The 22,113-nt window shown below is 39.0% G+C and overlaps 1 protein-coding gene across 1 annotated transcript in view; it reads left to right on the forward strand.

The window, feature by feature from the left end:
- Wdr49 (WD repeat domain 49) overlaps positions 1-22,113 on the forward strand; it is a 178,656-nt gene that overhangs the window by 84,966 nt on the left and 71,577 nt on the right. Inside the window, exon 9 of the mRNA XM_008830150.1 lies at positions 4,999-5,232. Coding sequence (XP_008828372.1) covers positions 4,999-5,232 — 234 coding nt within the window. The remainder of the gene's footprint in view (positions 1-4,998; positions 5,233-22,113) is intronic.

A 22,113-nucleotide genomic window follows, 5' to 3' on the forward strand; every position in this document is an offset into this window, starting at 1 on the left:
GTTAAATTTATTGTAATTTTGAACTGAGGATTCAGTGAACTTTCTACAGGACAAGTCACAGTGTTAGGAAACATTTTGACTTTTTCAAGGTTGGTGATAGAACACAGAGTTAGAAAAGGTTATGAGAAATCAGTCTTAGAATTGTACGTTTTCTGTTATATGTGTTGAAAAGAACTGAAAAAGACACTTTAAGAGAGAGAAGATAATTGTTATGGTAATATTTAAAGAGGCATGGCAGAGAACAAGACTTAATTCTAGCCTAGTAGTCTAAGTTACTGCAAGTTAGAGGTTAGCCTAGGCTATGTAGTAAATTTCAGGTTAATCTGGGCTATGGTGTGAGACCCTGTTGGGAAAAAAGCCACAAACACCCACAAATGTAACAAAAAGTGTGGATTTATAAAGAATGCTTCCCTCCCCCGTCCCCTCCCCTCCCCTTCCCATACCTTCCCTCTCTAACCTTTACTCCTTTGAGAGCAGAAACAGCTGTTACAGGATTTTAAGCTAAAAACTGCAGTTAATGTATTCAGTAGGAAAATTCTGCTAGTATATAGCCTTTCAAGCAAAATAGCCTTTAAGCATTTACTGATTATGGTTTTGTGGATTATTGAAAGGCTTATATTCTAAATAGAGTTATTAATATATGAAGGCCAGCCAATGCCCTCAGTTCCTGTCATATCCTTATCTAATATACCTAGGCTACCCACTTTTGAGGACTACTCCTGGAGAGTGGGGCTGTGACACTATTGTCTTCAAAATCTAGCAGTTCACATCCTGATACATGCTGCCTTTTTTCTCATTACACATTTATATTCATCTCTTACAGAATTTTAGCATTTGAATACAAGTAATCATCCTTGTAACATAATCGCTTGAGTTTGCTTTCTCCCCCCTCCTTCACTTTTCTGTCATTATTAGGAAATTATGGATCTATTTTTAAAAATTTATTTTTTAATTTATTTTTTGGAAGAAGCATTTCATTACAGCTTTAACATACTCAATAAAAGTTTCCAGAGCAAAGATACATCCCTTTCAAAAGTGGCTATAAAATTTGTAGGCTTGATGTTGAATTAATACAGTTATACAATATTGAACTCAGTATAAGCCCTGTAACACATTGTTTCTTACAGACTTATTGTTTTTGCTAATAACACTGAGATGTTGGAGCATGCATCTCTCATCTGTATGTATCTGATTATAACTAGTCATAATTGGTTGCACTCAGATCCTTGGCACTTGTGTGTCTATAAAGTCATCGGGTAGATTTTAATGGTAATCACCTCTACTAATTAACATGATGTGAATTTTTATGCTTCCTCCTCAAATATAATTCGTTTTATAAAATTTGTTGAATTTTTGTGTGTGTGTATATCACATAGAACATCTTATTCAACTATACACCCACTTCCCAAATGGCACCCTCCCATAGCCTCCCTCCCCCCACTAGAGCCCTTATACTCTGTTTATCCCTGCTACTGTCCGCAGTGTTGTCGGCACCCCAGCCGTTCCCCACTACTTGTCCATCTGGTGAATCTAGTCAGCCTATCTACCATAGACTTTGAACTGATTCTGACATGCTGCTGATTCAGCTTCTAAAAGTGCACTGAAAACAGATTCTCTGCCATGTGTACATGTATTCATGCACCTGTCGATCCACGAGGCTGCCTATTTATAAGTATAGCATTTGTAGTACAAAAGAAAAGATTTATTCTTGTTTTATTTATGTCTATGTGAATAATAGCAGTTCTGTTCACCTCTATCTGGGAGTCTGTAACAAAGATGTAACATTTGTCATACAAAAGAAAAAAATGATTTATTGTGGTTTTATTTATGCAGGATGATAGTCTACATTTTAATCCGACCCTCACAATACACCTTATATACTTGTGATTTTGGAATATTTAGATCAATTTTACTACATTCTTCACAAAACTAACATAAGTTCAGATCTGGTAGGGTCCTGCACAGAAAGGTGAGGAAATGTATGGGTGAAATCACATATATAACCCAACTGGAGGGGATTAAACTAGGATCCAAGTATCTGGTCTCAGTACACTGGTTTGTCATTCTCATGTACATAAATGCCCTAGGACTTCTCATATTGCATTAATAAAAGGTTAACAACTGAAGCAGGGAAAGGCATGAACAAAACATGTCATCATCAGGCACAAAGCTAGAATTTACCATAATGAAAATGTAAAGCTAAGGCCCTTATTCCTCATAATATGAAGGAGGAGATGAAGTACAGAGCCCTGCATATGTCCTTTCAAGAACTTGACTAACTCTGAGTTAAGAGTCTGCATAAGTTCTTAGATACCATGATGCAAGTAGCTACAGCACATGTAGGTGTAATTTCATGGAAACTATAAATTAAAAGAATGAATTAATTGAAATTTTGGAAGTTTGTCAACCTATCTTTCACATTAAGAAAGAAAACATAATTATAATATAGGTAGTGAAAATTAATTTTAAATATGTTCATTTTTGCTAGATGTGGGGGTTCCTGCCCATAATCTTAGCACTTGGGAGGTGGAAACCGGAGTATCAGATGTTCAAGGTCATCCTCAGCTACTTGTTGAATTCAAAGTCAGCCTGAGCTACATAAAACTGTGTATCACCAAAACAAAAGAAAATGAAACAAAATTTCAGTACACACACATACACACACGTGTGTGTTGTACATATATTCATGTGTGCATGCAGGTCTGTGTGCATGTGTGTGCATGTGTAGTAGAATCTAGAGTTTTGAATCTCAGGACAGGTAACAATCATGGCAGAATGGCTTAATGAGCTAAAACAAAAGTATGCTACTCTGAAGGAGTCATAAGCCCTATAGGATCAGAACCTCCTAGAAGAGGTGGTTCAATTCTGAGTGTATTGCTTAAAACAGATGCCTGAGAGCTGTGAGGTTCTCATAGACAGTGTGGTAAATTAGTGGTGCAATAACTAACATCTAAATTATTTAAAATAATGATAATAGTACTAACAATTATAAATATTTAGCTATGGAAGAATATGAAGTGAGAAGGATTTAAAGAGTATAAATAATTCCTCTCTTTTCAGAAGAGAGTCACTATATGTATGTGACTAATATATCATATAATGACATCCTTGTGCTATCAACTAAACCTAATGAAGGGAGAGTTATAAAGCTCAAAGCCTGACTCTCTTATTCTCTGGACTTTGGCCAATGTGGCAAAGAGTGTAGGAAAGAATGTCATGGTCAGGAAAGACATTCTTTCCTGCGCTCTTTGCCACACCTGCATAAATCTCTTAACCCTCTTCTCTCTCACTTTGTATATATTTCCACATTTTCTCCAGAGAAAGATCATCTCCCAGATATTATTTACTTTTAAAAACTGTAGTAGGATGTATCAGTGGTATAAAAGTAAATAGCTGGTTAGTCAGTTGACATGAATGAGATCATGTGTTATGTACCATAAGGAACAAAAGGTAAAATTGTGTCTATGTATCTATGTGCATTTATGGAGTGGGATAGAACTGTCATTTTTGACAACTCTTTTTTCCACAGGAGCATATGAGTTGAAATACATTAAGACCCATGAGTTTACCTGCCTATGAGGTGATACCACTCAATTAAATAGAATCTATCTTTAGAAATAATTATTGCTTTGGAACAATTAGACTAGTTCATTTGAATGCATATTTTTGCCTCTTTCTGTTTGAATATTGGCACAGAGAAAAACAAGAAAATAAATGCAGCCAAAAGAGAATTATTTGAACACTCATTGAAAGCTGGTGATTGTGTCAAATGCTTGGCATAGAGCTCATTTAATTCTCAAAGCGTTGGATGAGGTGGAGATGCACTACATACCCAAGAAAAGAAAGAACTCACTGGCAGCCACTCTACTAGTAAGGGACAGATCTGAAGGAAGAGCCCAGGAAGATGGTCTTTCTTTCAACTCTTTTCCCATCAGCCTGTGCCAAGTCTAGCACAATAGATAACTGCACAGTTGTACACACCAAAATACAATTTCTGTGTTCTTCCCAGGCTACTTTATGTGACTTACCGGCACTGGAATTCAGCCATAAGGGAATGAAAGAATAGGGAAAGCAATTAATACCTGTTAAATTTAAAGCAATTTTTTCTTTTGAGCAAGGGTTCAATGCTTCCTCTACTGATAAATGTGTTCTTTTCCTGCATCTTGATTGTATTGAGTAATATCTCTGGTTTATTTGAACTTGATTTAATTTACTGCCGCCACCTATTTCACTAAATATGTGCAAGTACAGAGACAGAATATTACATTATTTTTTATTTATAGTGTAACAAATAGCCACAAATTTAGAGACTTGAATTGACATGAACTTGCAGTATTTTGCAGTCTGTAGATTAGAATTCTGACAGAACTTTCACAGTGCTAAAGTCAAGGTGTTGGCAGGTCACTTGCTCCCTTCTGGAGGCTCTGTGGAGAAGCTACTTCCCCTTCCCTTTCCAGCTTCCTTCAGTCGTGGCACCCTTCCCCATCCTGATAGCCAGCATCACTATGAAAAGCCTTTATACCACATCTCTGAATCTCTTCCTCTACTTTTTCCTTCCACATCTAAAGAGCCATGCGCTTACACAACACTCACCCAAATATTCCATTTCATGTCTCCATCTTAAAGTTCTTAATTTAATCACACTTGAAAAAATATTTGTTGCCTTGGAAGATGACATATGGACAGGTTCTGGGGTTCACATGTGGGCCCCTTTTTAAGGGGGGGATTGTTTTGCCTACTACAAATTCATACTAGATAAAGAGTCTGATTTCAAGGACAGGGAAATCCAATGCTTTCCATAGAAAAGCTTATAGCATAGCAGGTAACTAAGACACAAATACCCTAGAGGCATGCCAGAAGTATAAACCAATCCAATCACGGTGCTTGCAGAGGCCACAGCCAGGGTCAGGAGCAAGTTAGAAGGACATTGACTGAAAAAAAATCAGTGTTAGTACTGATTTATTTATTTGATTTTTCTTCTCATGACTTTTCACTCAGGTTTTGAGACTCTGGGATATTCAACACCAGCTGTCCATCCAGAGGATGGCTTGTTCTTTCCCCAAAAGTCAGGACTTCAGGTGCCTTTTCCACTTTGATGAAGCCCATGGGCGACTTTTCATCTCCTTCAATAATCAGCTGGCCTTGTTGGCCATGAAAAATGAAGCCGGCAAGAGGGTGCAGAGCCACGCGAAAGCTGTCACTTGTGTCCTTTACAACTCCCTCCTGAAGCAGGTAAAGATGCTGTCTTTTCTGTCACTGTCCTGACACATCCCCAAGGCCAGATGCTCCTTTTTTCAATTTAATCTGACATAAAACTGAAGCTAAATCTAGAATACAACATGTGGGTAGGAAATGATTGGACAGCCACGTGCTCTTCTGCAGTTATGTGTGTCCAGGTGGATTCAAAGAGGGATTTCATTTTTCTGCCAGTCACAGCAGCGCTGATAGAGTTATAAGGAATTACACCTTTCATGCTGAAGCCAACACAAGCCGCCAAAATGCAGGTGAGCTTGGTTATAAAATTCCCCTTTATCACCATCCTCTTGTATTGCTGTGGAAAGTTCTGAAATATGGATGAAATGTAATTAGCAGAGATCCACTTTTTTTCTTGGCAGCACATTTTACACCAGCAGCTCACTGTGGCAGCGCAGAATGTATTCATAATAAAATTATTCCGTTAAATGCGACGGCGCTTGGCATGCAGCACCAGTGTTGTTTGTCTCCCTACCACTTTAATGACGCTCCGTAGCTTTTTGCTAGAGGAAGCTTTACCTGCATCTTAATGAAACTTGGCTCCCTTGAAGCCTGATGTCACGCAGATTCCAGCCCTTCTTAGAGGATGGGGAGGTCTTCCAGCCAGGCAAGCGGCTGGTGTGGAATCAGCTGTGGGTCTTGGGGAAGGAGACGGTCACTATGGATCCAGTCTCCTATCATGTTCACTGCAGCCCCCATGGAAACGGCACAGCAGAGCCAGGCAGAGACCGAGTCTCTAGCTCTTGACCAATAAACAATAACTCCAATCCATTCTTTGTTTTCCAGGTTGCAGAAGCTTCTCCATTTGCTCAGAAATGAGTGGCTTACACTTTGTGCAAGGGGTGAAAGCCCTTTGTTAGTAATGAGCACTGTGCCATGTCACCACTTCAAACACTTTGTTTACTGGTTATTCTAGGAGATAAAAACCCTTTACAAAACAACTCATTGCGAATTCCATCTGCACAGAAATATTCCCTGGCACATGTTTCACTGAACTTTATGAAGGCCACTGATTAATTCTGCTCTCTGGTGGCCACTGAGAGATACAATCTTTCCCAGAGAACATTCTGTTAATTAATATCTGGAAAGTAAAGATGCTAGGTTTGTGTATAGATCTTTAAGATCCTGTGTTGCCATAAGATGAACAGTATTTGATGAGTTCAGCAAGTTGGAAACAGAAAGGAACTAGAATCTTCCACCTGGGACCTGGAAGTAAAGCCAAAATAGTACAAAGCCATGCAGGTTATAGGAGACTATGTACACATAGTAGACGATTCTAGGAGTATCTCTGGACAGTCACGTGCATCTCACTTCTGGCTATGTTTAACTGCGTAAATAACTAGAAGCATGGATGTACATACAAAGCACGCAGCAATGTATCACATAACATTCTTATCTACTAAGCTATAGAGAAATACTTTAACATTGCATCCTACAAATACATTTTAGAGAAGTACAGAGAAAACTGTAACATTCAATCTCCTCATCTAGTAGCATGTTATTATTTCAGAGTATTTGGACAAAGCAAATAAAATTTTTAAAAAAATATATCAGGTGTAAGGAATTAAGTAAACATTAGTAAGCTATAGGGGCTGGACAGTTGGCTCAGTGACTAGCAGCATTGGAGCACCCTGGTTCCTAGCACCCACATGAGTGTTTAACTGGAGTCTGTAACTCTAGATCTAGGGACTCTGACAGCTTCTTCTGGCCTCTGTGGGTATTGCATGCACGAAGTACCCTTACATACATGCAGGAAAAATATTCATATACATGAAAAAAGAAAAACCTACAATCCCCCAGTAGCTCAGGGAGAGTCTGCTATTTATGGGCAGGTCCAAGATCCATTCTCAGGCTCATTTCTGGGCAGGTGCTCTTTATAGAATGGAGAAAGAACAAAGGGATGGGAACAGACACATTACTATTCACATGGAAACAACATAATGTATAACAATGAGCTCAGGATAAAAGCAACATCTTCCTGGTACAAAGTCATCCATCTTGGCTTTAAGTGGGAGTTGGGGGATCTATCAACAGTGCCCTGAGAGGTAGCATAGGACTCTCTGTGAAGGACTTAGTTGTAGCCAGAAGGTATCTCAGGAACTCCAGTGCAGCTTGGCACACATAGTGAATTTACAGAGACTTGGTTTGGGGGTTCCTATTGGAGCCTGAACAGGAAACACAATTCACTGGACTGTGAGGTTGTTCACTGACCCCTCACTCTAGTCTTAGAAAATGAAGCATAAACTTGAGGTCAAAATAATTCTCACAGTGTGATCCTGATGCCTAGGGAAAAAAATTGGCTCCTCAGGTTAACTGAGAGGCTGAAGCATGTTTCATGGTAATGTCAGTTCTTTGGAGAGCATACAGAAGAGCTTTCCAGAAGGTACCTGGTATGTGATGACATCCTTGTTCTGGAAGCTGAGGGAATATGCGTTCTTATGTTTTAATACGAAATCACATTAAACTGTCAATGTGGTAAATACATACACACATAAACATATATTTATCACCAGCATATAGATTCTATTTATATATACATGTATAAAAGAAAGCCAGTTTGATTCTTTAATTACTTTCAAGAATGTAAACAGATCTCAAGATCAAAAGTTTGGAGAACTTCTGGGTTAGAGATGGGGCTTGAAATGCTGGGCAGATTATTTAGCCTAACTTTTCAAAATGTGATCTGGAGAGGGGTCAGGAATCAAAATGGCAGCCTTGTGTGTCTCTACTACCGCTGTGCTGGGGCTAGCCACTAGCCTATTCAATGTGATTGTTCTGCCTCTCATGAATGGGCCCCAAAATTTCCCTGCCTCCTCCATAGCACTTTCTGTGATAGTTACTGCTCTGAGATACTTCTTTTTCTTAGTAACTTCTTGGGATTCATTAATTTTTTTAAAGCCCTGTTTCTATCATGTAATAAATCTTAGGAAGTCTCACCCCACTCAGGAGGAATGTCCCTTTTCAGCTTATTGGCTCTTGCTCTCTGTCTGATTTGATCTCAACTTGAAGGCCTTTGCTTTTGATTTGTCTGAATTTAATGAAACTTTCTCTTCTGTTGTCATTTCAACACTTGCCCACATTTCAATCCAGCTGGACTTCAGAGGGGACCTCATTTTATACTCATATAAAAGCAGTGTCTCAGAGTAACTCAATATCCTACAGGCAATTCTAATGAATTGTCTTTGTATGAATTCATTAAATGAAGCTTTCCCTAAAAACCCATGAATGATGGAAGACTTTAAAACATGAATTTCTCAATACCATATGAAGTAGAATAGATAAAATTCTGCCTTATGACCCTGATCCTGATCTTAATGATTCAGGTTTATGGAGTTTTATAAAACATAATGTCAGGGCTGGAGAGATGGCTCGGTGTTTAAAAGCACCAGCTGCTCTTGCAGAGGACTGGCTTAGGTTCCCAGTACCCACATGGCAGTGAACATCTATCTGTCTGTAAGTCCAGTTCCAGGAGATCTGACAACATCTGACTTCTACAAGCAATGCACACATGTATGTGGTACACTTACATACATGCAGAAAAATATACATACACATAATAAATAAAAGAAAAAGCATGTCAGTTGTCTTTTACTTTAATATATTTATAGTCATGCTAGATATTTAGGTGTCACTGAAGTTTGATATACAGTATTTATTTCTGTTGAAGTAATTAACTTTTTTTTTAAACATAGCATGCAAATATTACATGCTAATTATAAAAATTAAAACAGTGCAGTGAAGGTCAAGTAAGGTAGTAACTATTGCTGAGGCTTTATCGATACATTCTAGAGTCTTGTGTGCAGAGGTTACTTCACACAGATATGGTTCTGTGACCTACTTATAAAATTAAAAAATGTATTGGAAAATATTCCCTCAAACCTAAACCTGGAGCTACTTTATCATTTTCTGGTTTGTGTATTTATGTATGTAGTATGTATATGTATGTGCACATGTGTGTGGATAAACATGTATGTGTACGTGGGTGTGTGGATCACTTTCCACCTTATTCACTCAACACAGAGCTCACCCATTTGGATGGTCTACTTAACCAGCTTGCTCTGGAACCTGGGTCCTCACATTTGTACAGGGAGCACTTCAATTGCTAAACCTTCTCCCTAGTCCCTACTTCATCATTTTTAAAAGGCAGTGTAGTGTCTCTTTGTATTTTAATTTACTGATTCATTTCTTTTGATGGATATTTTGCCCTTATGACTTTTTATATAAATGTATTCACACTCATGGCTTTATTGCTGTAGGGGAAATTCTTAGAAATGGGATTCTAGGTTAAAGGATGTGAGGATCAGATAATTTGATACATGACTTGCCTCTCAGATGCAGCATCTACCCTCCAAGAACACACATGTTAATCACTTCCATGATTATCTCAAGGGACTTGTTTGATATTGGCCATCTGGCTTTCTGCACAACTCCTCGAATCCTTGTTGGTGTTCTCATAAGCTAGTGCAGGATATGGGCTTTGCAGATTTGCAAACTGGATCCTGTCAGTTTGTCCAGAGTCATGCTGATTTTGAGGATCAATTCTCATACTATCCTAGGAAGCACAGCGCCAAGTCAAATCATTCATTAAAAATGGGGCCATATATCCTGCCATTTTTAAAATTTTATCCACCATTTTTTGTTAGTGGGGAAGGGTTGAATTGTTTCAGAATTTAAATAGTTTAATTGCTAATTCTCTTGGTACTTGTAAAATTGGAAGGAAGAAGTAGGGTAGAATTGAATGAAATCTATCTCTACATTATAAGACGTGCCGCCTTTTAGTGTTTGTACTTAGGGAAAAATCAATGAGACTTTCTTCTGAGCAAAACCAGAAAAACACTAATGGAAGATTTCCCTTTGTTGCCTTATTTCTAAGCTCCAAATGACATCATTTGTGTTAATACAGCATTATGCCATTGGCCAGTTCAAAGCTGTAACTGGTTATATATCAGACCGGAAGCCATATGCTCAACTCACTTGATGAAGACATATGATATACCATACTCTGACAGGCTATACCAAAATAAACACACAAATGCACACCTGCATGCTCATACATATACACACGTGTTTTATTCCAAGTGTTTAGTTTGAAAAGACTAACAGTGTAACAAAAGGACAAAAAGATATATGACATGATGACAAAGGACAAAAAGATATATGATGGGTTTGATGAGCACCTTTCAAACTTCAATATTTTATTCTTATACAAATATATTCTTCAATATCTTACTTTTTTTTTTTTGGTCTTTTTGAGACAGGGTCTCCCTGTAGCCCCAGCTGTCCTGGAACTCACTATGTAGACCAGGCTGGCCTTGAACTCACAGAGATTCGCCTGCCTCTGCAAATATCTTACATTTTAAAATGAGTATTTAACATTTAAACATTCTTAGTGTTTAAGAATGTACATTTTATTAAATGCTCTTTGCACAGTTGCTGATCTGGGCTTTGTTAAGAGTGTTTTGAATTCCTGTACACTGTCCATGGTCAGGCACAGACAGTGGTTCAGGCTTATGGGCCTCTTTCCCATCACTTGGAGGGGATGACCATACACTAAAAGGGGCTTCACGTTGGAATTGCTTTCTCATAATTATTTGCCTGGCTCACTCTTTCGTGCCACCCATGTCTTCTCTCCAGCTTGAACCCATCCATAGTGCTCTCTGCTTCCTTCTTTGCAATTTTTCTACATTATTCTTATTACCCAACAGCATTTGATTATATTTTTCTTAATTCCCTCCCTCCTTCCTTCCCTCCCTCGCTCTTTTTTTATCTCATCACATTTTCCCCTCTCTTCCCCCACAAAAAGTAAGATAGATACAGATACAGAGCGTTATACATTGCAGGTGGTCAATAAACCCAAGGAATTAATATGAAAGAGTAAATTACAGATTAACCTAGGAACAGGCAACATCTGATAAATAAGATTTATAGGTAGAGAATGGTTGTCTTAATATATTTGAATCCAATTCCTGTACCAATACCCTGAGATTATTGCCATTCTCCTCTCCTCTTCTCCCTACTGACTGAGATATAACGTCTAGTGATTTAATGTAAAATGGAGCCATAAATAGCACTGACTAAAGAAATAAAATTATAAGCAGCAATTAAATCAAAAGTCTCCATCCCCTGGTAGTCAATGACATCTGCTGCTATCACTTTTGATTCCTGCTGTTGCTGAGACCCACACTTAGGATGTGTATAAAAGATAACCCACATGCCTGCTGTGGGTAGAATTGTAAGAAGATAATTAGGTGACATGGATACAGCCTCATATCAGCCTCATATAACTTGAAATGATCTGATTAGCTGCTCCAGCTTTAGATGCAAGAGACAGAAAGGCTCCAAATATTCCTAAGCAGTTAGTAGTTCAGGTACATGAGACGACTGTGTTCTTGTAGAGCAACTGTCTGCTCACAAGGCCCATTTGCACTGGATGTGGCTATTAGGTGGGGCCACTTTTGATCTGCCAATGGAGGGCCCTGTCTTCATTGGCTGAGGCTTACTTTGATAAGAGACAGCCAGATGAACTGTGTATCTCAAGGAGACTAAGAATGAAAATGTAGCACATTGATAGCTTGTCAGTATTTATTCTTGGGCTTCTTTACTGACAAAAATAGCTTGCTAAAAATAAACTCCCCACTGTCCTATAGTTAAACCACCTTCCTCAACCACTAAGTGACATTAAATGTACTTCCTTTCTCATTAAACTTGGAAATCTTTTCACTTGCATTGTTATTCTAATGATCTATGTTGATCTAGAAAGAGAAGATTCTGGTTAAAGCTGGTTGTATGCTTGTGACATGGTCAGTTTTCAATGTATTGCTTTTTTGCCAACAGTGATGGAAGGCAGATTGTCATCTAATGAAATCAGACTGGCCCTCTGCTCTTGTCACTGTTGATTCTGATTTCCTACGACACAGTTAAACAAGCAGAGAAAGGTGATAAAAACCAATGACAAGTGTGGAACTCAGCCAAGTGGGCAGAGAGGGCAGGCACAAAACAGCAAAAGGTGAACATTTCTTAATCTAGATCAACTGTCTACACAGGTAAAAGCATGGCGAAAGCAATCCCACATGTGTATGGGATAAGCCAGCCTCTGAAATGTATGTCGTGCTTTAAAGTGCCTGTGAAATTAATTTAACTTTCCTCTTTGTTTCTCCGAGGGTATTTTCACTTTTTAGAACAGAAATGCCTAGCATTTGAATAGAAATAATAAAATGTTTCGCAGGCTCTAGTTTCTTTCTTAAAAGACATTTAATGTCTTTTTAGGTATCAAAGTATCAGACATTTTACTTATACTTAGAAACTTTTATTTTCGTAGATTTGTCTTAAGTGAATGGAATCCAAATTCCTTAGAAATTATATAAGGAATGCTGTGTTTACCTGCCCAGGACTGGAATAAGACTTTGCTGACAATTCTGTATGGATGGGAGATAGACTCATGAGATCTCACCCCCCACCCCCCACCTCCGAGGTACTTCATGGCTGCTGGGGGAGGGGAAGTCGCCTTCCTCAGTGATGTGGCCCCTGGAAAAATGCCCTTGCTCAATTAAATAATCCCCCACCCATGCTCACACAGGCTAACCTAATTAAACACAGTGGGCCACACATACACAGATGTACACAAAAGATATGACAGTAAGAAGGGGGACTTGCTGGGAAGAAGGGGTTTGGTGGGGGTGGAGGGAGTCAGAGAATACAGTGACGGTGAATATCAAAGCACTTTATGTATGTATGAAACTGTGAATGAATAAATTAAAAATATGTATGATAAACACAACCATGACATAACTTGAATGCATGTACACTGGAAATCTGGTTTCTTAAATTATAATTGTACATGTACACGGATTCAAATTATGTCATGGTTGTGATTATTGTACATATTTTTTCACTGCAGCAATAGCAGAAAGTTAGCCACTATTTTTCTTAAGTCGATTTGAGTATACAAAGAGAATGAACCAAAATAAGAGGCCAAAGCCTAGAAGAGTAACATTAGGTAAGTATCATGGCTTATTTGTAGCAATGCATTACACTATAGTTCACTATAGTTAGCGATTTACAAGCATTAGCTTCTTTAAAGCCTTTAACAAGGTTTGAGCTCGTTGTAATTATCTCTAGCTCACAGATGAGGAAATGGAGGCCTAGAGAGGTTAATATGCTTGACCTTCATGCAACATCAGACAATTAATTGGTGAGTGATATGCAGGCACCTAGGCTGAAGAATCTGTGTTCTAAGATGTGTATTGTACAAACACAGTCAAGTAGAGACACAGATAGATGGAACTACAATTAAAGAGTTAGATCACATTATTTCATAGTTTTGGGTTATTCATCCTAGAAGTTGTACTATAGTTTAAGGATGGGCATGAAATAGCTAAGAAAATTCTGATTACTCAGACAGAAAATGTATAGCATAAATGCAGTTTTTATATTATATCATTTAATAAACTGTCTCATCAGAAGTGTTGCTGGGGGTTCGAACCAGTGACCCCAGGGGAGGTGATGATTGGGGATGAATAAGCACGCCGTTCGCCAGCCCACGCTCCCCCAATACCCAGGGACACTCAGACACTAGTCAAGCAGGGACTCATTTATTGCAGGTGTTACAAAGCCTTATAAAGGCACTTGGAACTCCCCCCTCCTCCCCGAGGGTGTATCTTAAGGAAGTGCACTGATCATGCACTCCTCAGCAGTGCAGAAGTATTCTTCAGACCTTCAAAGCAAGCCAGGCTGCACCCCCAGTAACTTCCTTTCGGACCTATGCAAGGTGGGGCCTTTAGGTCCCCACAAAGTATAATATCAGAGAATGGAACAAGGCCTTAGAGAGGGGTGCTTCTGATATTTTGTTCTAACTTTGACAACTGGTTGCTAGTTCTTTCCCAAGCTCTTAGTTCCTTTGCACCTTTAAAACTACTGTGTTAGCTGAGGCGCTCTTATGTGAATAATTATCGCGTGCGCTGCCCCATCTTCCAGCAACCCTTCTTTCTATTGTCTTCTGTTAAATATCTTTACAACAAAAGCCTCTGCAATCTTTTTTTAATTTTTTGAAACAGCATCTTCTTGTAGCCACAGGCTGACCTTAATCTCGCAAAGATCCACCTGTCTCTGATTTTCATGGATTGAAGAGTAGAACATTCAAGTCTAATGTCACATTTTTTTTAAATGAAATCGGGTGCACCAGAATTTGGTACACATATGTTCATGATTATAATGTCTTCTTAGTAGATTGTTCCCTCAATCAGAATGAAGTGGACATTTTTATCTCTTCTGATTAATATTAAGTTGAAGTCTATCATGTCAGATATTAGAATAGCAATACCTGCTTGTTTCTTAATGCTTTTTGCTTGGAATATTTTTTCCATTCTTTCATTCTAAGGTGGTGACTATTCTTGAAAGTTAGATGCGTTTCTTGTAGACAACAAAAAGATGGATTTTATTTCTTTTTCTTTTATTTTATGTGGATGCATGTATTGCCTGCATGTATATAAGTGCAACTGTGTCATGCAATGCCAGAAGATGCTGTTGGATCTCCTGGAACTGGAATTATGGACAGTTGTTAACAGCCATGTGGGTGCTGGGATTTGAACTCAGGTCTTCTGTAAGAACAAGTAGTATTCTTAATTGTTGAATCATCTCTCCAGCCCTGGATTTTATTTCTTAATCCATTCAACTAACTCTTGACTTTTACTGTGGAATTGAGGCCATTGATATTTAAGTTATTATTGAAAAATATATATTTGTTACTGTTACTCTATTTTCTGTTTGTGATTTTAGTCCTATTTTGTGTTTCTGTAATTAAAACTTCATTTTTTTTTGTTTCTGTAGCTTCCTGGGTGTGGTCACTCCTTTCTTCAGTCCTTTGTAATGCTTCAAGTATTCTCTCTAGGGATGGTTTGGTAGGCATAAATTATTACAGCCTATTTGTATCATGAAATTTCTTTTTGTCTTTTAACTATGATAAACAGTTTTGCTGGCTAAAGTATTCAGGGTTGTGAGCATTTGGAACTTTGAAAGCTGTGCCCCTTGTTCTTCTGGTTTGTACTTTGTATTCAAAAGTCAGTGATAACTCTGAAGTGTTTCCATTATGTAACTTGTTTTTCTCTTGACGTTTTCAGTACCCTTTCTTTGTTGTGTGCATTTAGTGTTTTTGCTATGATATATTGTGGGGAGTTTCTGCTCTGCTTCCGACTATTTGTATTCCCTGTTCTTCTTGTGCCTCTATGGATATGTCTTACCTTAATTTAGAGTTTTCTTCTATAATTCCATTGAAGATGAGGTCAATGCTATTGATCTGAGATTCTTCTCCTTTCTCTTACCTATGATGTATGGACTTGTTCTTTTCATGGTGTCCTACATTTTCTGCATATTCCAGTCCTATGTTTAAAATGTTTTCATAGTCTTTGCTTGAGGGTCCAGTTCTTCAACTTTGTCTTCCAGTCCTGATGTTCTGCTTTCCATTCGATCGATCCTTCGGGTGAGGCTTTCTCTTGTAGTTTCAAATTTGCTTATTGAGTTTTTCAATTTCATCTTTATTTAAGCTTGATTTTTCTTCAATATTTTTATTTCTTTTGTGAATTCACTTTTCAAATCCTGAATTGTCTTTGTCATTTCATTCAACTATATACTTGTATTTTCTTGAGATTCAGTCAGGAGTTTATTCCTAGCCTCTTTGAGTTTTTAAAATTCATTTATTTGTGTGTTTGTTAAACTCCTTGAATTCTTTTATCATGTTTTTGATTGTGTTTTAAGTTCTGAATACTGGGTTCCTCTGGGTAGTTCTTATTGTAGAAGACAGCTATATGACTGTGGGATTTGGTGGAGATATATTAACTTGTTTTTTCATATTACTTGTGTTTTTGCCTTGTGACCTGGGTATATGGACTTTTTTGTTGGGTGTGTGTCTGATATGAAATTCTAGATTGCCTTTGTTGAAGTTTGTTTCTGTTTTTATTTCTGGTGTAGCTTGGTTGCATTCTGATCAGGTATGAATAGTTAGTTTTGCCTCTGCTTCAGTTTCCTACTTTTGATTTTTTTATTGGAGGCCCCAAATGGTTCTAGGTAGCCTAGTTGGGAGAAAGGACCAAGTGGGTGGTTTCTGACAGGCTAGCCAGGAGCTCTCAGACAGGGCAAAGTAACCTAGTCTCAAGGCAGTTAAGAGGGAACCAAGGAAGAAGATTCTGAGGAGCTAAGCAGGGTAGACAGCAGCCCTGGAGCCACAGGGCAATGGCAGCTGAGTGGCTGAGATCTTACCAACTTACCACGCTAATCAGGAGCTTTCATCATGGAGAAAGGACCTCTCCCAAAGTGGGAAGGTGGGCCTGAGTGGATGGTGCTGCAATTTCTGCCCTCTGAAGGCAGAGGTGAGCCCTGGAGCAGTGCAAACGGGACTAATCCCAAAGAAGGGCACTGGTGACCTAGTGGGTAGGTTCTGACTAACCAGGCTAGTGGGAACGTTCCAGCAGCAAGAGCCTTTTTCTCTTTCTTTATTGATTAAATTTGGTTTTGGCAATTTCATTTTATCTCAATTAATTAATTTCAATTAATGAATTCTGAGTACTTTTACCCCACTTCCTCTTATCTCCTTCCCACTCCTGTGAACCCCCTCCCTCCCTACAGGTCTCTGCTACGTTCATGTCTTTTTGGTTTCTTTTTGACACACTGTTCTAGTTACTTTCAATTGCTGTGATTAAAAACATTGACCAAAACCAACTTGCAGAGGAAAGGGTTTATTTGGCTCACATCTCCTGGGTTGCAGTTCACACTGAGAGAGCCCAAGGTAGGAACTCATGGCTAGAACCTGGAGGCAGGAGCTGACTCACAGGCCATAGAGGAATGCTGCTTACTGGCTTGCTTCCCCCAGTCCCCCTTTGGTGCTCAGCCTGCTTTCTTATAACAATTCAAGACCACCTGCCCAAGGGTGGCACCACCCACAGTGGGCTGGGCCCTCCCACATCACTCAATAATCAAGAAAATGGCCCACAGACATGGCCACAGACCAGTCCAATGGATATAGTTCCTCATTTGAGGTTCCTTCTACCTAGGTGTGCCAAGTTGATAACCAAAGCTCTCCATTGAGTTAACCAGGATTGACTGTGTGACCCTGGTTTGGAAGGATCCAGTGGAGCCTATTGGGTTTACTGTTATGTGTATGGTTGAAGACAGTGGCTCTCCGTCTTACTGCATTGTATCCAATAGTTCAGCAGGATTAAGTAAGACTCCATGAGACTCCACACCTCCAATCCATAGTTGCCTATTGACAGGCCTTGTCTTGTGTAGGCCCAGTGTAGGCAATCACAGCTGCTATGAGATCATGTTTTCAATGGCTGCGTTATGCCCTGAATGTAGCATTTCACATCCCTTTCTCCTATCTTCCAGCTTTTATATTATTTCTGGTCTCTCTTCTAGAATTTCTCTGAGTCTTAGAGGGGGGGTGGTATAAATATCCTCTTTAGGACTGAGCACTCAGTTGTCATTTCTTCTAAGCACCTTGAGCAGTCATGAGTCTAAATTCACTGTTGTTTAATGCAAAGAGAAACTTCTCTCATTAAAGCTGGAGTAGAATTTTTCTGAGTATAAACATAAATATTTAGAAGCCTGTTTGGTACCATTTCAATGTAGCTAACCAACAGCAGTAAATCCCCTCTAAGGTCTGTGATCTCCTCAGCCATGAGTTTTTGACCAGATTTATAATACCATGCATTGCTGCTCTATTCACAATAGCTAGGAATGGCATTGGCCTAGATAGCCTTTCAGATGAAAGGATAATGAAAATGTGGTACACATACACAGTGGACTTGTATTCAGCTATAAAGGAAAACAAAATTATGATGGATGGTAGTAGAAAAATTATAATGAATGAAGTAACCCAGACCAAGAAAAACAAATGCATCATATTCTCTCTTACATGTGGATCTTAGCTCTGAATCTTTAGGTTTTTGTGTTTAACTTGGAGAACCTATAACAGTCAGAAAGCCAGCAGGGGGCCACTGAAGTGGAAGGGAGGTACTCCAGTAGAACATAGGCTGTGTAAGAGGGGCAATACTAGAGGTAGAAAGGGTTAAGTAAGGATGGGGGGGTGACAAGATGAGGGAGATAAGGGGATAGGGAGGGAAGACTGTTCATCATGAAGGGTAAATGAAGAAGTCACTTGGAAACTACTTTGTAAACCAATTAAAGAGATAAGAAAAAGAGTTAGAAGGGTGATATCCTTTATAGCTGGATAATGTGTTCTAAGAAGCCACAGGTTATTAAACAAAAATGCCAGTGCTATGTATGGGATACCTCTTTATGAGATTTTGGTCAGGGAGACCTCTGAAGTCCCCAAAATAATAAGAAGCTCTTACCATTCTTCTTGGTTGCCCACCAGGATGAGATTATAAGTCCCTATTGCTGAAGATGCAATAGGATCCTTAGTTATAAAATACAGAGAAATTAAACTGAAACTGTGCTGGACTCTTCCTCCTTGATGGAAAGTTTTCATAATAACAGAAGATGCTATGCATGCTGCTAGGAGAAAAAAGGTACTAATGGTCTTACTCAGTTGTGAACCCTAAAAACTACAACACCAACCTGCCAAACAAAATATGTGCCCTCTGGTGCAAAAGTAGCATGACTGTATGATGGTAACCATCTGTGCTGGATAGCTTTAGTTGTCTATTTGGCATCCCTGAATAGAGGGAGCCTCATGGGGAATTTCTGCCATTAGACTGGCCTGTAGCCATGTCTGTGGGGTATTTTCTTGATTATTGAGTGATGTGGTGGGGCTCAGCCCACTGTGGGAAGTGCCATCACTGGGCAGGTTGTTCTGTATCATATATAAAAGCAGGCTGAGCAGGGGCCAGGGGAGCAAGCCTATAAGCAATGTTCCTCCACGGCCGTTGCTCCAGCTCATGCCTCCAGGTTCCTGCTCTGAGTTCCTACCTTGGGCTCCCTGATGAACTGTGACCCTGGAGATGTAAAATAATATAAACCTTTCATCCCCAAGTTGGCATTGGTCAGAGTTTTTTGTCCAAGAAATTGAAGGCAAACTAGAACACTATCTACTCTAGGACTGTATTTAAGGCCTGCTGTACAGGAGAGGAATAAATGAAATTCTTTTCAACCTTTAAGATTATCTACATATTCCAAAAATCATCAAAAAAGTTATAGACCATCTCCCAGTAGAATCAGTTCTACGTATTACTGAATCTTCTGTGAGTGACTTTGCGTTCATCTCCAGCTTGCCCTCTCATTTGATGGTCCACCATGTTTGTTCCTTCACATTCTGTGTTGGATTAAGGGTAGACCATATGACACAACTTTTACCCATAGTGTCAAAAGTAGTTACAGGAGCTGAGAAACATGAATTAACTGACAAGAACCATAGAACCATTGGTAAACTGATGCTCCTAAGATTGTTTTACAGCTTTTTTTTTTTTTTTTTTTTTTTTTTTTTTTTTCTTCCTGTAGTCCCAGCTGGCCTGGCCTGGTACTCGCTATGTAGACCAGGCTGGCCTTGATCTCACAGAGATCCACCTGCCTCTTCAGTGCTGGGACTAAAGGCGTGAGCTACCACATCCAACAGTTTTACAGCTTTTGAAACTATTCATATAATGAGTGCAGTGAGTTGTCATTTAATAAACACTTGTTCCTGTCTTCGGTCTGGATCACCTGTGAACTGTGTGAATCCTGACTTGTCCTCCATTTCTACAGTTCTAGCCCCCATAATCCAGAAGTAAGTAAATTTTAGGTTCTTTCTCTGAGCTTTTCAGCGCCCAAGCATAACATCAAGCTTGCACAGTATTGTTTTGAGATTAATATGTTCCTTGTCTTTTTCTCCATTAAAACCAATAACTCTTAGCTGTTCATTTAGGTAACTTATGGAGTTGTTAAACCTTCCCTTGGTTGGTTCAGTGTGGTCTGGAATGCAGAGGTACTTCTCAAAGTTTCATGGAGGTGTTTTTCTTTTCTTTCTTTGTGTGTACGTATACACATGCATGTGGAGGCCTTAAGTGACTTAGGTGCCTTCACCAATCACTCTCTGCCTTATTTTTGAGACAGGGTCCTTCACCGAATCTGGTGCTTGTAATTCAGCTAGACTGACTGAAAAGTGAGCCCCTGTCTCTTTCTCCCCAGAGTGTGGATTAAGAGTGTGTGCTGCCCACCATCTCCACCAGCCCCACTAAATGGACTCAGTGTTTTATATATATGCATCTCTCTATATATTTACAAATGAATATATGTGTATGTAGCAATAATAATCAAAAAGGACAAGAGACCGAGGTGGAGTGTGAGGACATGGGAGGAGTTCATAAGGGACTGGGAGGGGTGGACATAATGCAAAGAAAATTTTCATGTATGAAATTATTTTTAAAAAGTACATTAAAGAAAGAGTGTGTGAACTGAGATTCTCAAGCTTGTGTGACAAGATTTTTGTAGGCTAAAGTAGCTCTCCAGACCCTCCTTGTAGAATTTAATGCACAAATCTAAAATATAAACCTCTTAAAGGCAAGAATTCATCACTGAAGTCATTCTGCCACAGACTACATGTTTAGCAAGTGCCTACGGAATAGATATGTGCTCATGATTTCCAGTCCTTGGCATACATTTGATCATCATCAGCCCATTTGATTATAAAAATATAAAGTATTCTTAATAAATGTACATTTGCAGAATGATAACTAATATGCAGGCAGAAAAGGAAGTCCTTTGTTTCCTCAAAATCTAGATATTGAGCCATATAAATTGATATCCATATGTTGATGTGTTCATCATTTTTATTTCACATTAGCAGAGTGGTTTCAACCTACAAACACCTTATAAGGTGTGTGCTTACTTAGAGCTGAAGTTAGCAGTTGACTTGCCTACTCTGTGTTTCTCATATTTGCCATATGTAATCCTGTCTTTTCTAGTATTTATTTCATTGCTTACCTCTTGAAATGTGTAAGCAGATCTATACTTGACCTGTTCGTATTTAGTGATACATTAGTAATTGCATTTTAGTGTAAAACATATCTATTATCTATCATCTATCTGTCCTTCCTCTATCATCTATCTTCTATCAATCATCTATCATCTGCCCATCTATCTTTTTTATCTATTGTCTATCATCTATCTATCTATCTATCTATCTATCTATCTATCTATCTATCTATCTATCTACAAGGTCTTGCTCTGTAGCCCAGGTCAGCCCACAATTTGCATGTAGCTCAGGCTGGACTTGAGCTCTGGATTCCCTTCCTCAGCCTCCTGATGGCTGGGATCATAGACATGCATTCCACCCTAGGATCCCTTTTTTAGTCTCACCCCTCATCCCCTCTTGTCTCCCCCAACCTCTGTCCTTGTCAACCCCCCCCCTTACAAATCCTTTTCCCACACTCACATCTGTTTTGTGACCCACTGAGTTTAACCAGAGCTGCTATGTGACCATGAATTTGGGCTCACCAGTAACTACAAAACGGAAGACAGTGACTTCCCCATCTCTTAGAATCTATTAGTAGTCAATAGTTCAGGAGGGAAGGTTAGGGACCTATGGCCCCTCCCCCATCCATGGCTGACAGTTGAGACAGTTGACTGGGCCAGTCTCATGCAGTCCCAGTGCAAGTAACCACAGCTGCCAGGAGTTTGTGATAACGATTGTGTCATAACCAGAAGACAACAGTTCTCAGAATTTCTTCATATCTCCTGTCTTACACCTTTTTTAAACATACATATCACACTTTCAGACAAGAGAAAACAAGAGGTGAATGGCATAAAAAGCAATGGCTCTAGTAATTTGTTCAACTATTTTCCTCATAACGGCGGGTAGTGCTTCTTTGTTGAATGCTAAGTGGAAGTAGATGTCTAATAAAATGTTTCTTTCCATACAGTAAATAGTTCCAC

Source organism: Nannospalax galili, unplaced genomic scaffold (assembly GCF_000622305.1).
Source record: "Nannospalax galili isolate Female #2095 unplaced genomic scaffold, S.galili_v1.0 scaffold33, whole genome shotgun sequence".
NCBI classification, from domain to species: Eukaryota; Metazoa; Chordata; class Mammalia; order Rodentia; family Spalacidae; genus Nannospalax; species Nannospalax galili.